The sequence below is a fragment of the Cervus canadensis genome, chromosome 24 (genome assembly GCF_019320065.1).
Source record: "Cervus canadensis isolate Bull #8, Minnesota chromosome 24, ASM1932006v1, whole genome shotgun sequence".
In the NCBI taxonomy this organism is placed as follows: domain Eukaryota; kingdom Metazoa; phylum Chordata; class Mammalia; order Artiodactyla; family Cervidae; genus Cervus; species Cervus canadensis.
The window spans coordinates 11,236,890-11,256,947 of NC_057409.1; the positions used below are offsets into that span (position 1 = coordinate 11,236,890).

Genomic DNA, 20,058 nt, shown 5'->3' on the forward strand with positions numbered 1-20,058 from the left:
TATTACTTTGCTAGCGTGTGAGATGAGTGCAATTGTGTGGTAGTTTGACCATTCTTTGGCATTGCCTTTCTTTGGGATTGAAATGAAAACTGACCTTTTCCAGTCCTGTGACCACTGCTGAGTTTTCCAAATTTTCTGGCGTATTGAGTGTAGCACTTTCACAGCATCATCTTTTAGGATCTGAAATAGCTCAACTGGAATTCTGTCACCTCCACTAGCTTTGTTCATGGTGATACCTCCTAAGGCCCACTTGACTTCACATTCCAGGATGTCTGGCTCTAGGTTAGTGATCACACCATTGTGTTATCTGGGTCATGAAGATATTTTTTGTATAGTTCTTCTGTGTATTCTTGCCCCCTCTTCTTAATATCTTCTGCTCCTGGTTAATCCAGTACTCCTAATTTATCCCTCCCCACACTTCCCTTTTCTCCTTTGGTAACAAGTTTGTTTTCTGTGTCTGTAAGTCTGTTTCTGTTTTGTGTATGGATTTATTTGTATTAGTTTTTGATTCCACATATAAATGATGTAATATTTGTCTTTTTCTGATTTACTTCACTTAGTGTGATATTCTCTAGGACCATCCACGTTGTGCAGATGGCAATGTTTTATTCTTTTAATGGCTGAGTAATATTCCATTATATACACACACATAACCCCCCACATTTTCTTAAATCAGTCGTCTGTTGATGGGCACTTGTGTCATTTCTATGTCTTGACTATTGTAAATAGCGCTGCTGTGAACATTGAGGTACATGTATCTTTTCAAATTAGAGTTTTTGTCTTTTCTGGACAGATGCCCAACAGTAGGATTGCTAGATCATATGGTAGCTGTATTTTTAGTTTTTTAAGGAACATCCATACTGTTTTCCATAGTGACTGTGCCAAATTACATTCCCACCAACAGCATAGGAAGGTTCCAGATAGAGGTTTCTTTAGCAGAGAACAGTGGGATAGAAGTACCCAGATTTGGAAAGACAGACACTATTCTGGGAATTTACAATAGAATCACCAGCTTGTAGTACATTAATAGTTTCATTAAAGCATGGTTTAATTCTGTGAACTGCGACAAAAAATTTCACCTCCCCAGAACCAGTTTATATTTATCTGGGAAATGAAAACACCTACCGTTTAGAGTGATTCTAGGATAACATGGTAAATTGTGTAATGTATGGTATTTCATAGGTACTCAATAAATGGTAGCTACTATTATTAGTATTTCAGTTAGAATTCATTTTAAATTGTATCTATTCTAACCTTATGTCCTTGTAGCCCCATATCACCTAGTCTGGACTACTTAACTAGTTCTTAAATAGCTACAGTATTCTACTAATGCTAGTTCAGCTCCTCATCTGGAATTTCATCTGTTCTTTGCACTTCAGGTTGCTTTCTATTGACATCTTGTGCTCATCCTCCAAAGCACAGCTTAAAAAACGGTTTCTACGAGACTTTTTGTGATCCCTCTAGTTGAAAGTACTTTGTATTTCTCTGGTGCTTAATTGGTTCCACTCATGAAGCCTTGCCTGATTAAGCGCCAAGTACTACCTTGTGTTTTGGTTATTTGTGTATATGTCTTGGAGAAGGCAATGGCACCCCACTCCAGTACTCTTGCCTGGAAAATCCCATGGACGGAGGAGCCTGGTAGCTGCAGTACATGGGGTCGCTAGGAGTCGGACACGACTGAGTGACTTCACTTTCACTTTTCACTTTCATGCATTGGAGAAGGAAATGGCAGCTCACTCCAGTGTTCTTGCCTGGAGAATCCCAGGGACGGGGGAGCCTGGTAGGCAGCTGTCTAAGGGGTCACACAGAGTCGGACACGACTGAAGCGACTTAGCAGCAGCAGTATATGTCTTACCTCCTTGAGAATTGTATATTATCCTTTTTGTTTCCCTCAAAAAGACCTGAGCCAAAACCTTATATATGATTAGCATCCAGTAAACACTGATAGATGTTCAGTGAACTAATTTGAGGAGTATTACCAATAATTAAATTCTATCATTAAATGGTGACTGTAAGGGAAATTTTCTTAGTCATTCCAAACTGTAGTGTTTTTACCAAGTTTTCCACCTAAAAAACATGAGTGGAGCACTGACTGTACTGTTAGAAAGAGATACAAAAAAATGAAAGATGTTGTCCGGCCCTTGCAATCTGCTCAGTATCAGGTTTGTGAAGATCTGATTTGCCTGAAGTCAACAGATGTACAGTATTAAAGTAAGTGTATCTTTGAGAGCAGATGGAGTATAATTCCTCGGGTTTGAAGGATTAGGATCATAATGGAATGGGACCACTCATCACTGTCTTTTCGGCTGTGCCGATCTTTTTTTCCCTTTTTTAAAATCAGAAGACATCTTTCTGACATTAAATAAATAGATAACTCCTTTTGGTTTTGTATCCAGGATAAAAATAGTATCATTTACACAGGAAGAGCCTGTTTGTAGAGCATTTATCCTGTCTTTGCTGCTTGACTTCTTTGTATCTCTTTTCCTGGTTACCTATCCTATCTTTTGCAATGTGGAGAACCTGGCTGCATGTGTAACAGATTTGTCAGGATGAGTTTATTTGAGCTTTTAGGAATTGGTCCGTAGGACTTTATTTTTATTTTTTGCTATTTATTTTTTGTTTAATTCTCATCAGTATCAGAGTTAACTGGAGAAACTTGCCTGATGTATTGGTTTCAGTTGTTACACCCCCATCCTCCCTCCCTCCTTTTGCTCCTGTGACTCTTAGTAAATGCATTGCTACCCGTATGTGCCTGGCTGGAAAGGACACATATGAAAACTGTCATTAATAATTAATTTTATTCCATTTATCCTTGTATAGATTGAATTGTAGCATCTCTGCTGAATCTGTGTTGTCTGATTCCCTGGTTGTTTTCTTGCGTTTATGATGTTACCTGAGGTTGGTTTCTGTATGTTCTAAGAGAATTCTTTTACCCTTCTACTTGTTTACCTGTTCCTTATATGGTATTCTCATCTCTTTTTCACTTGCATTTAGCTTTTTTTAAAAACATGAGTGTAATTATGTGTGGCAAAGTGTTTTGGTTTTGTACTGATAGATGTGTTTTCTGATTCTTTATTCATATGTCTTGATTATTCCTTCCTAAATGTGGCAAAGAGATTCATATCAGTGGAGTTGTCTAACCACCCAGGAGTTGAACCCATGTCTCCTGCATTGGGAGCAGATTCTTAACCTGCTGAACCATCAGGGGAGCCTCACAGGAGATCATATCAATGGAGAAAGTCAAGTGTCAAGTAGTCAAGTGTCAGGGCTGCATGGACAGCTTGAAATTGCCACAGATCTGTGGTAGAAAAATTCGATTAACTTTTGATTAAATACCAGATGAGTTCTAAAAACATGTTAATGGTCAGCTTCCACATTTAATAGTATACTGCATTCTTTGCTGACTCATTCATTAATTCAGCAAGCATTTGTTGGGCATTTATTGTGTTAACTATTTCTCACTGTTCACATTCCACTTTCTGAAGGTTGCTTTCTCCCATCTTTGTTTCTCAGACATTTTGAGTATGTTTCCAAAGAAATAATAGTTTTCTCTGCCTTGCTACTCAAAGTGTGGTCAGTGGGCTAGCAGCATTGGCAATATCTGGGAGCTCGTTAAAAATGTAGAGTCAGGCCCCGTTCCAGAACTGCTGAATCAGAATCTGTATTTTAAGATTACTGGGTGATTCAACACACATTAAATGTTAACAAGCACACATATAGCATACAAATTGTAACCGTGTGTGCATTTTAAACAGTTGAGTACTCATACTCATTCAGCTACTTTGAGATGACATCTTTTCATGGGAAAGAAATCATAGGAATATCCTTAGAAGATCTTTCCTGTTTTTTTAATGATTAAAAAATGGAAAACACAAGAAAAACACTCTTTATTTATTGAAAAATACAAGTAAAAGATTGTTAGAGTTGAATTTAAGCGATTTTCATGTCTGCTAAAATGTTCACGAAAGGTTTATAATTTTTTATGGATCTTTGTGAGAGACCTTGTTGTAAAGTCTGTTGTGTAGGAACAGGTCCATGTAGAAGTGGTTTCTGTGTCTTTTCAGTAAGATGAATGATAAAGTCACATCCAAAATCTGTGGAAAATAGTGCTCAGTCCTCAGCCTGTCCTCTTGTTTATTTTTGCGAAGGAAGTTTGAAGTAAATTGGTGCTCTCAAATCAAATCATAACTCTTTGAGAGTAACTGGTGGTTTGATATTCACATTTTCTTTCTGGGTCAAGTTTGATTATTTAGAGATTAAACAAAAAGAACCTTGGAAAAATCAATTGCCTACTCCTAATATAAGGAGGAATTAAGACAAGTGTACCTCACTCAAGGGTAGCAAATTCAGAATATACATTGGTTGGTAAATATTTAAGTAATGTTTATAAAGACCTTATTGTGTTATTTATTAGCACAGAGTAGTTTTGATGACTTAATAGATGAAACTGGAGAATGTGCTTCTGTGAATATTTTGATTATTTAAAAATATTTTTAATGCTCAAAATAGAATAATTTGAGTAGATCAGCAGTAAGAACTCACATAAAGGCGTTTCCTTTTATTATACCTTTATTTATTTCAATATCACTTACAGTGGTTTGTCACCTACTATCATTGTGACCTTGGGCCAGTTTTACTCTGAGTTTGTTTCCTCAGCGATGAGATTAAGCAATTCCATTTTCCTTTTCAGCGTTATTGAAAGGCTTACTTTAAATAATGTAGATAATGTCCCTGACCCCAGGGCCTGGCACAGAAATAGTGCTTGATGCCATTAGCTTCCTTCTGTTTTCACTGCTTTGTTCCACTTATATACAATTATTTAGATTTCACTCATTGTAAATAAGAATTCTCTTAAATATGCTTTCATTATGCTGATTAAAGTTGAATCAAGACTATAAACTCCATGATGACATAGACCTACTTGTTTTGTTTACTGTTGTATCCCTAGCATAGGACTAGGGAGCATTTGAAGCAGATTTACTTGAATAATTTAGAGAACACCATTGCAGTTTTTTTCAGGTATATTCAATTGAAATTAATTTATTCAGCAGACTTTTTTAATACCTGTAATGTGCCAGGTACTATTCTGTCCTCATGGAACTTAAATTTTAAGTTCTTTCTCTCAAAACTCCCAGTACTATTAGTCAAGTCGCATAATAATGCCAAAGAGTAATGTCACTAAATGGGGGGAAAGAAGACAAAAACCAGTAAACAAGTTAACAGGATAACTGTAAATAGTAATAAATGCTATGAGACCATCTGGAGGGCCATTATTTCAGATAGGATGTGATTGGGAAGCCTTTCTAAAGAGGTGACATCTGAGCAGAGGCAGTAATGATGAGAAGGGACCTGCTTTCAAATATCCAGGAGTGGAACATCATAGAGAGACCAGCAAGTGTAAAGGGTCTGAGGATGGAATTGGCCAAATATGGTTCATCAGTTCAGATTTTTAGCATCCAAATTAAATCACTTCATCTAAACAGCATGGAGCAGAAGCAAAGACATTGTAAACACTGCTTTTTGAGTGGAGTACTTTTAGGTATAGCCGTTAAGTGTAAGGTCATTATTAGTCGACTTCATTGCTCAGTGGTTCCCTGGTGTGGTGGTTACCCTTTAGTGACATTACTCTTTGGCATTATTATGTGACTTGACTAATAGTACTGAGAGTTTTGAGAGAAAGAGACTAGAAACCAACAAGTTTGAAATATGTGAGGCCTACAGCTTGCTTTCTCTTCTCTTACAGTTGAATCAGTATTTGCTTTCTAATCAATATTTTTCTTCTCTATTTTGCATCTTTATTTTTCTCTATTATCTATTTTCCTCTCGTAATAGTTCACTGCTGCTCTTAAAAATGAAGAGTATTCTAAATCATATTTGTCAGAAGGAAAAAAGATCTTAAAAAACTTAAAGTCAGAGACTTCGGCAATTTAATGTTGTAACACGAAATCCTAAGGATATGTTTTGTGATTATTTTAACTGTATACTTGTCATTGCTGTTGTCAAGTCTGATAACAAATGATCAGAATTCTACATTTCTGTTCTTAATATGCATTCTGAGAAATGTAAACAATAAGACTGGAGAGCTGAGGAATCTTTTAATCCCATCAACTCTTGGGATGTAGAGAATTTTGCAGATAATTTCTACAAACCTTGTACCCGCAGATTGATGCTGTCAAAGAATAGTGTATAAGTGAGATCTTTTTTTAGGAAGGATAAGACTGTGCTATACATAGTTTTGAGCTTTGAATTTAAAATATGCATTTCACTAAGCTGGCTTTCAGGGGGTCCTATTTTAAGCTAATTTCTCTATGTCATAACTTTAGCAAGTCAAGCATTAATAATTTATCCAGGATGTATAGGTAAGATATTTTTGTGCTTTAATGGAAAGTCTCCTGTTTAATGGATGAGAGCACTGTCTGTTGGTGGTTAAATACCTAAAAATACTAATTCTGTCACACTTGACCTGATTGAGGGTTTGCCTTCAGTAATGCGTTCTGTTTCTAAGAGCCCCCCCTTTGCCATCTTCTTTTTAATAGCAACATCATGACAACAGAGAAGAGTTTAGTGGCTGAGGCTGAAAATCCACAGCACCAACCACAGAAGGAAGAGGGTGAGGGAGCCATAAACTCCGGTCAACAGGAAACTCAGTTGGAAGAGGCTTCTCAAGCAGCAGCTGAGGGAGATAATCAGTGTGAGCAGAAGCTGAAACCATCTAATGGAGACACTCCGACACATGAAGACTTGACCAAGAACAAGGAGCGGACATCAGAAAACAGGGGCCTGTCACGGCTGTTCTCCTCATTTCTCAAAAGGCCTAAATCTCAGGTGTCTGAGGAGGAAGGCAAAGAAATAGAGTCAGCTAAAGAGAAAGGTGAAGGAGGTCAGAAAGAGATAGAATTTGGAGCTAGTCTTGATGAAGAGATCATTTTAAAGGCCCCAATTGCAGCTCCTGAACCTGAGCTCAAAACAGACCCATCCTTGGATCTCCATTCATTAAGCAGTGCAGAAACTCAGGTAAGGGTATGCGGCTGAGTGGGAGGTGAAAGCAGGTTAAACAATTTTCCTTCAAGAACATTTGGTTTTTATTTCTTACTAGCTAGTTGACTTAGGTATTGTTAGCAATAAGTAACACAATGCTTTGGAGTTTCTGCTCTAAAGAAATTCATGTGGTCAAGATACTTACTTATGTTGGGGACTTCCCTGGCAGTGCAGTGGTTAAGACTTCACCTCCAGCGCTGGGGTCACAGGTTCAATCCCTGGTGGGGAAACTAAGATCCCACATGCTGCCTGGCCAAAAGAAGAAAACATGAAACAGAAGTAGTACTTTAACAAATTCAGTAAAGACTTAAAAAAAGATACTTATACTGTCTAAATCAAAAAAGAGAAAATGAAAGAAATGTATCAAATGAATTTATATTTTGCTACAATAATGGAACAAGTCCAGGAGTTTTAATGGTGAGGGGGAAGGAAGTGAAGTGGTTTAGAGTTCATTTTAGTGGAATTATTAGAAATGGGATAATTTATCAACAAACATAGTTCTTTTATGGAAATCTTTATAAAAGCCTTGGGATAGATTCAGGCCACCCTAAAGTAGGTAATAAGTTTGAACCATGTCTGCCTTATCTTTGTTGTTTTCTACAACTAGATCATATTTCCACAGAGTGTCAGATATAGATGAAGAAATTTAGCTCTTTTATATCACCTTTGTAATATATAGTAGTTGCGGGGAGGCTTAGTTGTTAGTGTACTTAAACTGAGAATGAGTTGTGAGTCTGGTCATCTGTCCAAAAAACTTGGGAAAATATTAGTACTGCAATTCAAACTATTTTCTAGGAGTGTCATTTGTTTTCAGGCTTAATAAATTATAAATTAAGAGTTATTTTCAAAGTATTTTATTTTTGAAACATGCGGGCATTATGTACATTGTAAAATGTGTAAGTCCTATATGTTTCTATTATAGGTTTCAGACTTGGGCTATATAGTTTTATTAGATTTAAAAAATAATATATGTATTTCTGGAAATATTGCTTGCATATTAAAAGTTCTAAGTAAAATTTAGGATAAAGTTGTTATTATGTATTTGCTATTAGAGGCTTCCCTGGTGGCTCAGAGGTTAAAGTGTCTGCCTGGAATGCGGGAGACCCAGGTTTGATCCCTGAGTTGGCAAGATCCCCTGGAGAAGGAAATAGCCACCCACTCCAGTACTCTTGCCTGGAGAATCCCATGGAGGGAGGAGGCTGGTAGGCTACAGTCCATGGGGTCGCAAAGAGGCGACACGACTGAGCGACTTCACTCACTTATTAGTGAAAGTAGGTTGAAGAGAAAGTTTTATTTATAGTATATGACTAGAAGATTCAGTCACAGACAAGTGACACTTCTGCTTTATTTTCTCCTCTGTACAATGAGGATAATAATATTCACCATACTTGGGCATTATGAGGATTAAAAAAGATACATATATCTGACATACTATAAGCACCGAATAAATGTTAGTTATTATTACTTAGTTAATAAAAATATATAAACAGTAAAGGCAGAGAAACCACATCTTTTAGTGTTATTAATTTAATTTAATTTTAGGAATGCCAAAGGAGTTAAATTATGTTTCAGGAAGCCTGGTAGTTTCAAGAGGTTTTAGCTGCCTTTTTCCCCCTTTGCTTTATGTATTGAAAAATCTCTATCTTGTTTTAGTTAACATTTGAATCAGGATTAGTCTGTTTTGTCTAAAGATCATAACATTTGTACTTAAGTTGATACAGATGATAAATTTTAGATTTAACTAAAATCTTATTCATTGATTTCATAGTAGAATTTCATTTGAATGGTCCTTTTCTATATAGAATTTTTAAAATTGAGTTTGCAAAAAAAATAAATAAAATTGAGTTTGCATTGTAGGATTGCACTGGCCTTCATCTAGGGTACTTTGGGTTTTTTGGAAACCATGCATCATTTTTTAATACTTTTTAATTTATTCACTCAACAAATTTACTGAAAACCTACTGTGTGTGCCAGGCCCTAAGCTGGACAGACATTGGTAAACAAAAAACTACAATACGGCAAAGAGGTCATGAATTCTGGAGTCTGACTGGTATGTGACTTGTTGACTGTATGATCCTACCTAATTAACTTCTCTGCCGTCAATTTTTTATTTGTCAAGGGGGGATAATAATTGTACATTCCCCACAGGGTTAAATGAGTTCATGTAAGTAATGCTTTTAGAACAATAATGACCCATTGTAATTTCTGTATAAATGTTTGTTGTTGTTATTATTGAACAAACATGATCCCTACTCTTGATAACTTTATTGTCTAATGGAAGAGACAAAAAAAGTAGTAAATACAAAATAATTATTTATCATCATAAATGTTACGAAGGCAACAAACAGGGTACTGACATGAAGAGTACTGGTAGAGTGGGGATAGGCCAGATAGGATATTCCACGGACAGAGGAGCCCGGGGGGCTACAGTCTATGGGGTTGCAAAGAGTCAGACATGACTGAGCGACTTCACTTCAGTAGTATCTAATGCAGGAGGAAGTGAAGTGAAGTCGCTCAGTTGTGTCCAACTCTTTGCGACCCCGTGGACTGTAGCCTACCATGCTCCTCCGTCCATGGGATTTTCCAGGCAAGAGTACTGGAGTGGGTTGCCATTTCCTTTGCCAGAGGATCTTCCCAACCCAGGGATCGAACCCCGATCTCCCGCACTGTAGGCAGACGCTTTACCATCTGAGCCACCAGGAGCAGGAGCCAAATAATTAAATCCTTCTCAAATGTCAACTATGTTTTCTTTTGAAAGGAAAGGATTAGTAAGGTTTAGTTAAGAATAGCAGTTTTATTGTGTTAAAAGTACGTAGGGGTGTGCCAAAATGTCTCACTTACCTGTATTACTTTGGAATGACTTAATGATTGCCCTAGGGGATCTAGATTTCAGTTTCTTTCGCTGCTTTGAATCTTCTTTGCATTTGTTATGGTTTATACCTAGGAAAAATTAGATCATTAGTATTTGCAATTGTTAGCCTACTACATCTGTTGCCTTTTCTTTAAATTGGTCAAGAACCCCTCTTAGCCATTCATAAAATTTAGACTGCATGACTAATAACAGCCTGTTTCGCAATTCATAAGGCTACCTCATTAGAATTGAGGAGCAAGGGGCAAAGATGTTTAAGTTTTGATAGAGTTTAAGAATAGATAATGGTATAGCCAGTAAAAATATATAGTGCTGACAGCAACAGATTGGTATGTTGTAGTTTACATGAAACCTTCATTTATTGATTTGAAAAATGACATTCCACCTGAAGATAGAATTTTACCTTATATCAGGGGCCTTCCATGGTGGCTCAGCTGGTAAAGAATCTGCCTACAATGCAGGAGATCCAGATTTGATCCCTGGGTGGGGAAGATCCCCTGGAGAAGGGAATGGCTACCCACTTCAGTTTTAGGAAAAAAAAGAACAAATTTTACCTTATATTATAAAGTTTTGGGACTAGCAGAGTCTGTGGATCTTTGGGGAGATCATATCTTGTATAGAAAATAATTATTTAATCTCCTTATCACTTGTATTTGTTTTAACAGTTTTCTTCTTCCGTTAGTGCTTTTATTGGTAGCCATATTATAAGCAAACAAGTGTACAGCATGTTGTGTGAAGTGTCTTTATTACTGACTTGGTGATGTCATGGCTATGTAGCCTGCTCAGGAAGAACACAGAGAAGATCCAGATTTTGAGACTAAGGAAGGAGGACTTGAGGAGTGCTCTAAAATAGAAGTAAAAGAAGAAGGTCCTGAATCAAAAGCAGAGAGAGAATTAAAGGCTTCCCAGAAATCCATCAGAAGGCATAGAAGCATGCATTGCAAGGTCTCTCTGTTGGACGACACAGTTTATGAATGTGTGGTGGAGGTGAGTGCATTTTGATTCCCAGTAGTTAGAATGCTTACAGATTGTTTCATGTAGGATTGGATAAAGTGGTGCCATGGTCTGAGGTAAGACCCTATGTAACGACTGTTTCTATGGACTGAAATGTTAATAGTGATTTTTGGGGGTGGAGGTATGAAAGGATTATGAGTGAGTCTTATTTTCTTCTCCAGTTTTTTCTATATCTGCCAAATATATGTATTGTGAATTGAGTGTTACTTTTATAACCCAAAATAATTTTAAGAAATAAAAAAGATTATTTATAGAGTGACCTTTCATGACTAGATTTCCCAGGATAGCCTCAGTTTCTAGGTCTAGCAGTCCCCATAATTGTATTTGTAAAAAAAAAAAATTACTACATGTTCATTTTTGCTCTCCCAGATCTAAACCTTAATAAGCTTTAGTTTATTTAATGTATTTCTTTAGTTCCATGAGATAGGATATAAAAAACTCACATCAAGTAATGCCATTTGTTAAAATTCTCTATTATTTCCAGGAAGAATAAATAATTGAATCAAGAATAGAAAAGTCAGAGTTATTAATATTTCAATTATTCTTTTGCTTCAAGACAAGTGAAAATCCTTGAAAATCTGTCAGCTGTTTTTTTAAATTAGAGCAGTAATTATCAATTATAATATGCTTGATAAAAAGCAATTGTTGAGATTATTTCTAATACATATAACTCATATATACTTGTATCTTAGGTATATAACATTATTTTTAATTTGATTTATTTATGTGCAAATATATCAAAGCACAAATAAGTAGTCTAAAATATTATATTGTATTTATTAATAGAAATTCCCTCTTGAAGTTTTGAAAAATACACTGTTGCATTTTAAAAATGGCTACTATTCCTGGTAACTAGAGGAGACCTGGGGTCTGCTCTTTCTGCTTCTCACTACTAACTAGTCTGGAGATGGAGAGAGCTATTCCACATTCATCTTTCACACTCAGATCAAAATCTAGATAGGAATCCCTTTATCTGAAGCATGTGGGGGTGGATGTGTTTCGGTATTCAAAATATTTGGGGCTTTAGAAAAGCAATAAGTACATACTCTGGAAATTTTATAATACACCCAGCCAAGTGTGTAGCAGTAGGCACATGACCAAGCATGTTATATCTATGGTAAAATATATGAAGATTCTAAGTTGGATAAATAAAAATAAAAACTAACCCATAATGGATCAGGTTAGAATTTGCCTTCAGGAGAGCTTTGAACAAAAACAAAATAAACGTCACCTTTTACTTTTTAGAACTTCTGAATTTTGGAAGTATAAATAAGAGAGTAGGGACCTGTATGTGAAGAATTCCCAAATCATCTCTGTCCTTTAGAATGAAACATAGAAGGGAGAAGATGAAGAAAATGATGTAATGTAGATGGGATAAGTCTAAAAATGATTTAGCAACTATGTGAATTACTAATAGTCATTAAAAATAGCTCATTGAGAGAAGGGTATGTGTCATGTACATGTGCCAATGATTTCTAATTTTTTGAAAAATTTAAACTATATTTCTCAGAAGGTATTAGCATGTTTAATTTTTTCAACATTTCCAGTTGTTAGGTAGGACAGATATAAATATTCTTATCATCTTACAGATGAGAAAGTAATGTTCAGAAATATTAATTGAATCAACTCTCGTTGTTTAGCTAGTAAATGAAAAAGCTGGGACTTTTTGACTCTAAATCTCAGCCCCTAAGTTACGGCATTTCCTTCCTATAAACAGGAATATAAGTATCTCAGACTGGTGGTGGTTTGATTCTCTAGGTAGAGCAATGTTAAGAGATTATTTGTAGCACAATTATAAGAGTAATGTCTATGCTATGTAGGGCTGCCCTGGTAGCTCAGCTGGTAAAGAATCTGCCTACGTTAATACAAGCGTCTCAAATTGGTGGTGGTTTGATTTTCTAGGTAGAGGAATGTTAAGAAATTATTTGGAGCACAATTGTGAGAATAATGTCTATAGAGCCTCTAAAATCTTATAGTTTATGCATTTTTCTGAAAGAGATGGCAGTGAGTTGAGACACAGTTCATTGACTTGGGGCTTTTGATCTGGGAATGATAGTCTGATGATTTCCATAGCCACTGTTAACTATTAGAGTCGACAGCTGATTTAGCTATTTCAGGTGCTCACAGTGACTGACAGGAGCCCATAGCAAGCTTCAGGAAATATTGTACCAAAAATAAAGAATGTAATGTTTAGGATGGAGGGCGGGGGATGCTTGATGCAGGGAATGTGGGATTTTGCTTTGAATTGTAGCACCATTTCTAAGCAACCATGTCTGTGTTGCATATTTAAACTGACAAGTTAAGAAACAGGATTTTTGTTACATTGTTCTATTTACACTGGGTAGCCATCTGAAAGTGTTTAGTAACCAAGGAGAAAAAAGGAAGTTGGAACCTGACATTTTATGTTATTTCATGATAAATACAAAAATAAGTGGAAACCTCAATCAAAATATGTGTTTCTTTGCAGAAACATGCTAAGGGACAAGATTTACTTAAACGAGTGTGTGAACACCTCAATCTTTTGGAGGAAGACTACTTTGGTCTGGCCATTTGGGATAATGCAACCTCAAAGGTGAGAAGACTGCTTGAAATATAAGAAACTGAGCTCCCCAAATTGCTTTTTTTTTATTATCAAACATATATTTGTATTTCTTCCTATGCTGATTTTGAAGCGGATAACTACAGCAACTAGCTTGGTCCTCGTTGCCAAAATTGTTTAAACTCATTTATTGTTGTTAAGAATGTATTTATGCCTGCCTCTCCAAGATATAGTGTAACTTAATAAGGTAAGCTTGAAGGTAACTAAAAAACAATGTCTCTAAAACCACAAGATTGAGGGCAGGAAGAGAAGGGGACGACAGAGGATGAGATGGTTGGATGGCATCACCGACTCGATGGACATGGGTTTGGGTGGACTCCGGGAGTTGGTGATGGACAGGGAGGCCGGTGTGTTGTGGTTCATGGGGTCGCAAAGAGTCGGACACGACTGACGACTGAACTGAACTGAACTGAAAAAAACAGTGTCTCTAAAACCACAGCGAAAAGCTTTCTGCAGCTGTTAGAAAATTCTCCCATGAACTGAGAAAAATACTCTGAGAAGTGTTTTGTGTTATACAGTCTCAGTGAGATAAAATCAGATGTTTTTATATTATGTGTGTGTACCCCATTCAGGTTTATGTTAGAGTATCTGAGAACACTTGAATTTGGCATATAAATGAAGTCAATGAGTGCCGGTGCCTATTTTTTTCTTTAACATCATTGTTATAATTTTTCTATGAACCAAATATTCTTAAATTGCTGGGAACTCGTTCATCTGAAGGCATTCAGCAGTGAAAATTCTTTCAGTTTACAGTTGAACATCCAGGGCTTACACTGGTACAAAACTGTTAGTTGCGTTGAAAACTTTTCACCTTTGTTAGGGTCATATGCCCTCTGTCGTATCAGCAAGTTTTATTTCCTTATAGTAGTTCTTACTACCCTATTTATTTTTTAATGAGAAAACATTAAATTGCTTTATTTATATTAATTGATGTGTTTATGTATAAAGTAATGTTAAAAGTGTCCAATATAAAAGCTGAATTTGTTTGTTTATACAGCAAAGTACACATCTGGCTATGTAAAAAAGGGCTTATTGTCCCCCTTCCTTAGATAAAATATTTCTGGGCAAAAAAGTTGATGTCTCTGAATCATCATCTAGTTTCAGCTTCTCTCATGTTTGCAAGAACCTCTTCTGGGGAAGTCAGTGGACTAGTGAATTCAGGAAACATAAGGGCCTTTCCCCCATTCTTTTGAGAAACATTTTCTAACTGTCTCTAAGAATTAAAGATATATTGATTGTTCACTATTAACCTTTTCTATGGGCTTCCCTGGTGGCTCAGATGGTAAAGAATCTGCCTGCAATGCAGGAGACCCAGGTTTGATCCCTGGGTCGGGAAGATCCCTGGAGAAGGGAATGGCAACCCACTCCAGTATTCTTGCCTGGAAAATCCCCATGGGCAGAGGAGCCTGGCGGGCTACAGTCCGTAGGGTTATAAAGAGTGAGACATGACTGAGTGACTCACACATACCTCTTCCATTAGACTGACAGCCCCTTGAGGACAAGCACTATTTTTTAAGGACAATCACTATTTTTAAATCCTTTTCTGTAACTTTGGTGCCTAGCACACAGAGGTATTCTACCAATACCTTTTGGCTAAATAAAATGCCCTGAAGTGAATAACTGAACCTGGGTCCCCTGCACTGCAGGCAGATTCTTCACCATCTGAGTCACCAGAGGAGCCCTCAAAGTAATATTTAATCAAATGTAAGATTGTGGTGACCAAGCTCACTCCTTGGGTAGGGCGGGGATGGCCACCTTGGGCTTTGCCGTTGGTGGTACAGGGTGAGGAAGAGACACCTTGCTCTTCTAAATACAACTGAAATTCCATTCTAAACTTTTGGAAGAGGGAACAATGAGGGGGCGGGGGTTGGGAGGAGGCATGGAATGGGCTCCTAGGGTGCCGATAATGATATATGTTCACTTTGATAATTTATTGATCTGTACACATGTTTTATGTACTTTTTTGTATATGTCTTATGTCAATAAAAAAATCTCTTAGTTCAATCTAGAAATTTCTGTCTTTAAACATTTCTCAAGTTGCCTATGGAATGGTGAGGCTGTTTTAAAGTGCTGTTAATTTTGCATGGTGGGTTGAGGAGTCCTGCCTTCGTGGTGTGCAGACTTTAACTGTGGTTGGAGAACAGTGAAGGCAGAAATTAGTGTGGGCAAGAGTAGTCAGAGAAAGCAAAACAGTATTCATTCAGTAAACATTAACTGAGCACGAACTGCGTACCAGGTACTGTGCTGACGTGGAGAACTTGAATGATACTGGAGGTTAAAGTTGGAGGAAAAATTAAGATCCGGGTGATAGCAATAATCCTGGTTGTAGAGCCTTACAGAATAATAAAAATAGCAAGTGCTTATTTAACACTTCTTACTAAAAACTTTATATATATATTAACTCTTTTAATCTTCACAATAACTCTGAGGTAGGTACTTCCTCTAATATCGCATTTTATTTCCTCTAATAGATGAGGAAACTGAGGTACAGAGATGTTTAAAATCACTAAGCCAGGAAGTAGTAGACCTAGGATTCAAGCCCAATTGTCTGACTCCTTGTTTCTCTGTTTAGAAGTGCTATACTATGTGAAACAAATGCAAAGAATGTTGGAAATGTAGGTTGACCTGGAGGCACTATTGGAGATGATCAGTAACCCTGCTTTTCTGTGGTTAATGTATTTTGGAGTTCTATGTGAATGCCTTTTCTTCTTTTTACAGACATGGCTGGATTCTGCCAAAGAAATAAAAAAGCAAGTTCGTGGTAAGTGAATATAGCCATTTTATGGCACGCGCTCTCTTTTTTTTTAAGTAGGTCAGAGGATTTCCAACCTTATTCTGGTGGTGAGTCACTTTAGAATCCTGGCTATGGCCTATGGCTTTGAAATTGAGATAAAGCCTTCCTTTGAAAGGTAGAGATTCCATAATAGAAAAGTACAGCAGAGGTAGACACTATTGAGATGTAGGTCAGATCTTGATTTCTTTTTTTTTTTTTTGACAACTCGGCAAAATAGGGGAAGATAGGAATGACAGAGAGAAACAGAAGATGGACACAAACAAAGAATAGAAAAGAAAAGGATTTGGAGCCAGTTCTCAAAACGGGAGTGATTGAAACCATAGCAGCCTGCAGTTGGGAGTTTGCTGCCTGATCCTGTTCCGTTGAAATTGTCCTGGACTATTGAGTTCTAACCTTCTCCATGTTTTCCTCTTTGTAGTTCTTTTTTGTTCCTTTTCAGCCATCTTTTTTCAAATCAAACTATGTAAGGAACTGTGGAAGGAACAAAAAGAATCGAAGAATGGAAATCCTTTGCCAGTGACCCTTTTTTTGTTGTGGCTTTCTCTTCGCTCTGAGCCCATTGACACAAAATACTGCTGAACACCATGCTCAGACTTGCATGTTGGGATAGATTTTTCTAGCTTGAAAATGTCCAGATGAGTATTTTTATGAGCTTCACAGGTGGCACTAGTGGCAAAGAATCTGCCTGCCAATGCAGGAAATGCGGGTTCGATCCCTGGGTGGGGAAGATCCCTGGGAATAGCAAATGGAAACCCACTCCAGTATTCTTGCCTGAAAAATTTCATGGACAGAGGAGCCTGGCAGGTCCATGAGGTCGAAAAGAGTCAGACATGACTAAGCACATACATGGTATTTTGTAGCCCCTGGCCCAGTAGACTAAAGGGTAGAGACTTTTTCCCTCCTGTTTATGACTAGATGTCCTTTTAGTTTAGTTTAACTTTATTTTTATTTACTTATTTTTTGACCACAGCATGCAGGATCTTAGTTCCCTGACCAGGTATTGAACCCATGCCCCTTGCAGTGGAAATGTGGATTCTTAACCACTGGACCACCAAGGAAGTCCTTAGTTTTGTTTATTTTTCAGGAAACTTGTAGGAACTGCAGTAAATGTTATTAATCATGATTAGTAAGTTGTAACTGTATCACCTGAAAACAAATTTTGTTTTTCATTTGTTTCTGAAAGAAAACGCTTTTGTTTCGGTAAAATGTTTCCCTTTAGACCCTGTTTATTTATATTTCTTAATTTGGACTGGCAACTCTCCATATTTGTTCCCTGCCTGTAAAATCTCATTTTAAAATGCAAGTCAGAATAAAAAATATTCAGAATAGTTGAGACATGACAAGAAAAAACATGATTCCAAGCCCCTTTCAATGAGGATACTTTTTATATTCAATATTACTCAGGAGTAAATGATTGTACAAGAAAACTCTTTATGAAGAAAAGTTAAAACAGAGTTTATGATAAGTAAAGAAGAATATCTAGTAGATTATCTTCCAAGCTATTGGGGGAAAAAACTCTTGCTAAGAAAAATAACCTCAGTGTTTGTCTTTTTTTTTTTTTAAAGAACTTTGCAAAATAGTAAACCTCTTTCCTTCAATATGGGAAAGAAAAACCATATCTGTAACAAAAACTTTAGCATCAAAATGTAAATATTTCATTGTGCCAAAGAGAAGATTGATATTTATCTGTTGCAAAGATTTTCAGTTCAGTTCGGTAGCTCAGTTGTGTCTGACTCTTTGTGACCCCCTGGACTACAGCACGCCAGGCTTCCCTGTCCATCATCAACTCCCGGAGATTACTCAAACTCATGTCCATCGAGTCAGTGATGCCATCCAACCATCTCATCCTCTCTTGTTCCCTTCTCCTCCTGCCTTCAATCTTTCCCAGCTTCAGGGTCTTTACCAATGAGTCAGTTCTTCGCATCAGGTGGCCCAAGTATTGGAGCTTCAGCTCTAGCATCAGTCCTTCCAATTAATATTCAGGACTGATTTCCTTTAGGACTGACTGGTTGGATCTCCTTCCTGTCCAAGGGATTCTCAAGAGTCTTCTCTAACACCACAGTTCAAAAGCATCAATTCTTCAGCACTGAGCTTTCCTTTATGGTCCCACTCTCATATCCAGATGTGACTACTGGAAAAACCATAGCTTTGATTAGATGGACTTATGTTGACAAAGTAATGTCTCTGCTTTTTAATATGCTGTCTAGGTTGGTCATAGCTGTTCTTCCAAGGAGCAAGCGTCTTTTAATTTCATGGCTGCAGTCACCATCTGCTGTCATTTTGGAGCCCAAGAAAATAAAGTCTGTCACTGTTTACATTGTTTCCCCATCTATTTGCCATGCAGTGATGGGACCGGATGTCATTATTTTAATTTTCTGAATGTTGAGTTTTAAGCCAACTTTTTCACTCTCCTCTTTCACTTTCGTCTAGAGGTTCTTTAGTTCCTCTTTGCTTTCTGCCATAAGGGTGGTGTCATCTGCATATCTGAAGTTATTGATATTTCTCCCTGCAGTCTTGATTCCAGCTTGTGCTTTATCCATCCAAGCATTTCACATGATATATTCTACATATAAGTTAAATAAGCAGGGTGACAATATACAGCCTTGACGTATTCCTTTCCCAATTTGGAACCATTCCATTGTTGATGTCCATACAAAGATTTTGGATTTTTAAAAATATAATTTTATCATATAAGTAATAATATATACTCGTGAAAAATTGAAACATAGTGAAAATATATCATGAAGAAAGTAAAAGACCTCTAAATCCTACCCTCCAGATAGGATCACTACTAAATTGGTGTAATCTGCAAGATTTTTCTAGGCATATATAAATTTTGCTTTTCAAAAACACAGTTATGTTGTACATTGTTTTGTATTGTGTTTTCTGTGTGTTATGTCATATGTACTAATAGTTTAAAATTTTTAAATATGAAGTATGGAATTAAAAGACCCAGATGAATATGAAACAAGATAAATTTCCCTTTTCCCCTGTCCTTTAACTAATTTCTTGTGTTCTTTCCAGAGATGTTCTGAGTGTATATAGACAATACATTTTAATATAAATATGTATTTAATGTGTGTATTATATTTTATATATAATATACTTTACAAATATATTTTGAGATAAATATATATATTCTATATGTATTTAATATGCATATGCAAGTAATCTTTAATATAAGTTGGATACTCTTTATATTAACATATATAAATTCATTTCATTTGTTAAAATTTTTTTAATGATTATAAAGTTTTAGCACCATATATATATATTGGGTTGCAGTGAACATATATAAAGAGCTTCCCCAGTGGTGCAGTGGTAAAGAATCTGCCAGCCAACGCAGGAGACACAAGAGACTAGGGTTAGATCCCTGGGTTGGGAAGATTCCCTAGAGTAGGAAATGGCAACCCACTCCGATAGGTCTTCCCTGGTTTCTCAGACAGTAAAGAATCTGCCTGAAATGCAGGAGACCCAGGTTTGATCCCTGGGTTGGGAAGATCTGGAGAAGGGAATGGCAACACACTTCAGTATTCTTGCCTGGAGAATCTCATGAACAGAGGAGCCTTATGGGCTATAGTCCATTTGGTCACAAAGAGTCAGACATGACTGAAGTGACTTAGCACTTAGCACTCATGCACCTAGATGTATCTGTAGTAAATTCCTAGAAGTAGAATAAAAAAGTATGAATATTTAAATTTGTAATAGATATTCACCAGCAAATTTTTTTTCTGTATTTCAAAA

The 20,058-nt window shown here is 36.7% G+C and overlaps 1 protein-coding gene across 13 annotated transcripts in view; it reads left to right on the plus strand.

Annotated features, from left to right (window-relative positions):
• EPB41 (erythrocyte membrane protein band 4.1) overlaps positions 1 to 20,058 on the plus strand; it is a 178,321-nt gene that overhangs the window by 73,201 nt on the left and 85,062 nt on the right. For 11 of the 13 annotated variants that reach the window (XM_043444631.1, XM_043444620.1, XM_043444621.1 and 8 more), the window contains exons 2-5: positions 6,537 to 7,014; positions 10,685 to 10,894; positions 13,389 to 13,493; positions 16,239 to 16,281. In XM_043444631.1, the coding sequence (XP_043300566.1) occupies positions 6,537 to 7,014; positions 10,685 to 10,894; positions 13,389 to 13,493; positions 16,239 to 16,281 (836 nt within the window). The remainder of the gene's footprint in view (positions 1 to 6,536; positions 7,015 to 10,684; positions 10,895 to 13,388; positions 13,494 to 16,238; positions 16,282 to 20,058) is intronic. The other 2 variants (XM_043444628.1, XM_043444632.1) reach the window with 1 other exon arrangement.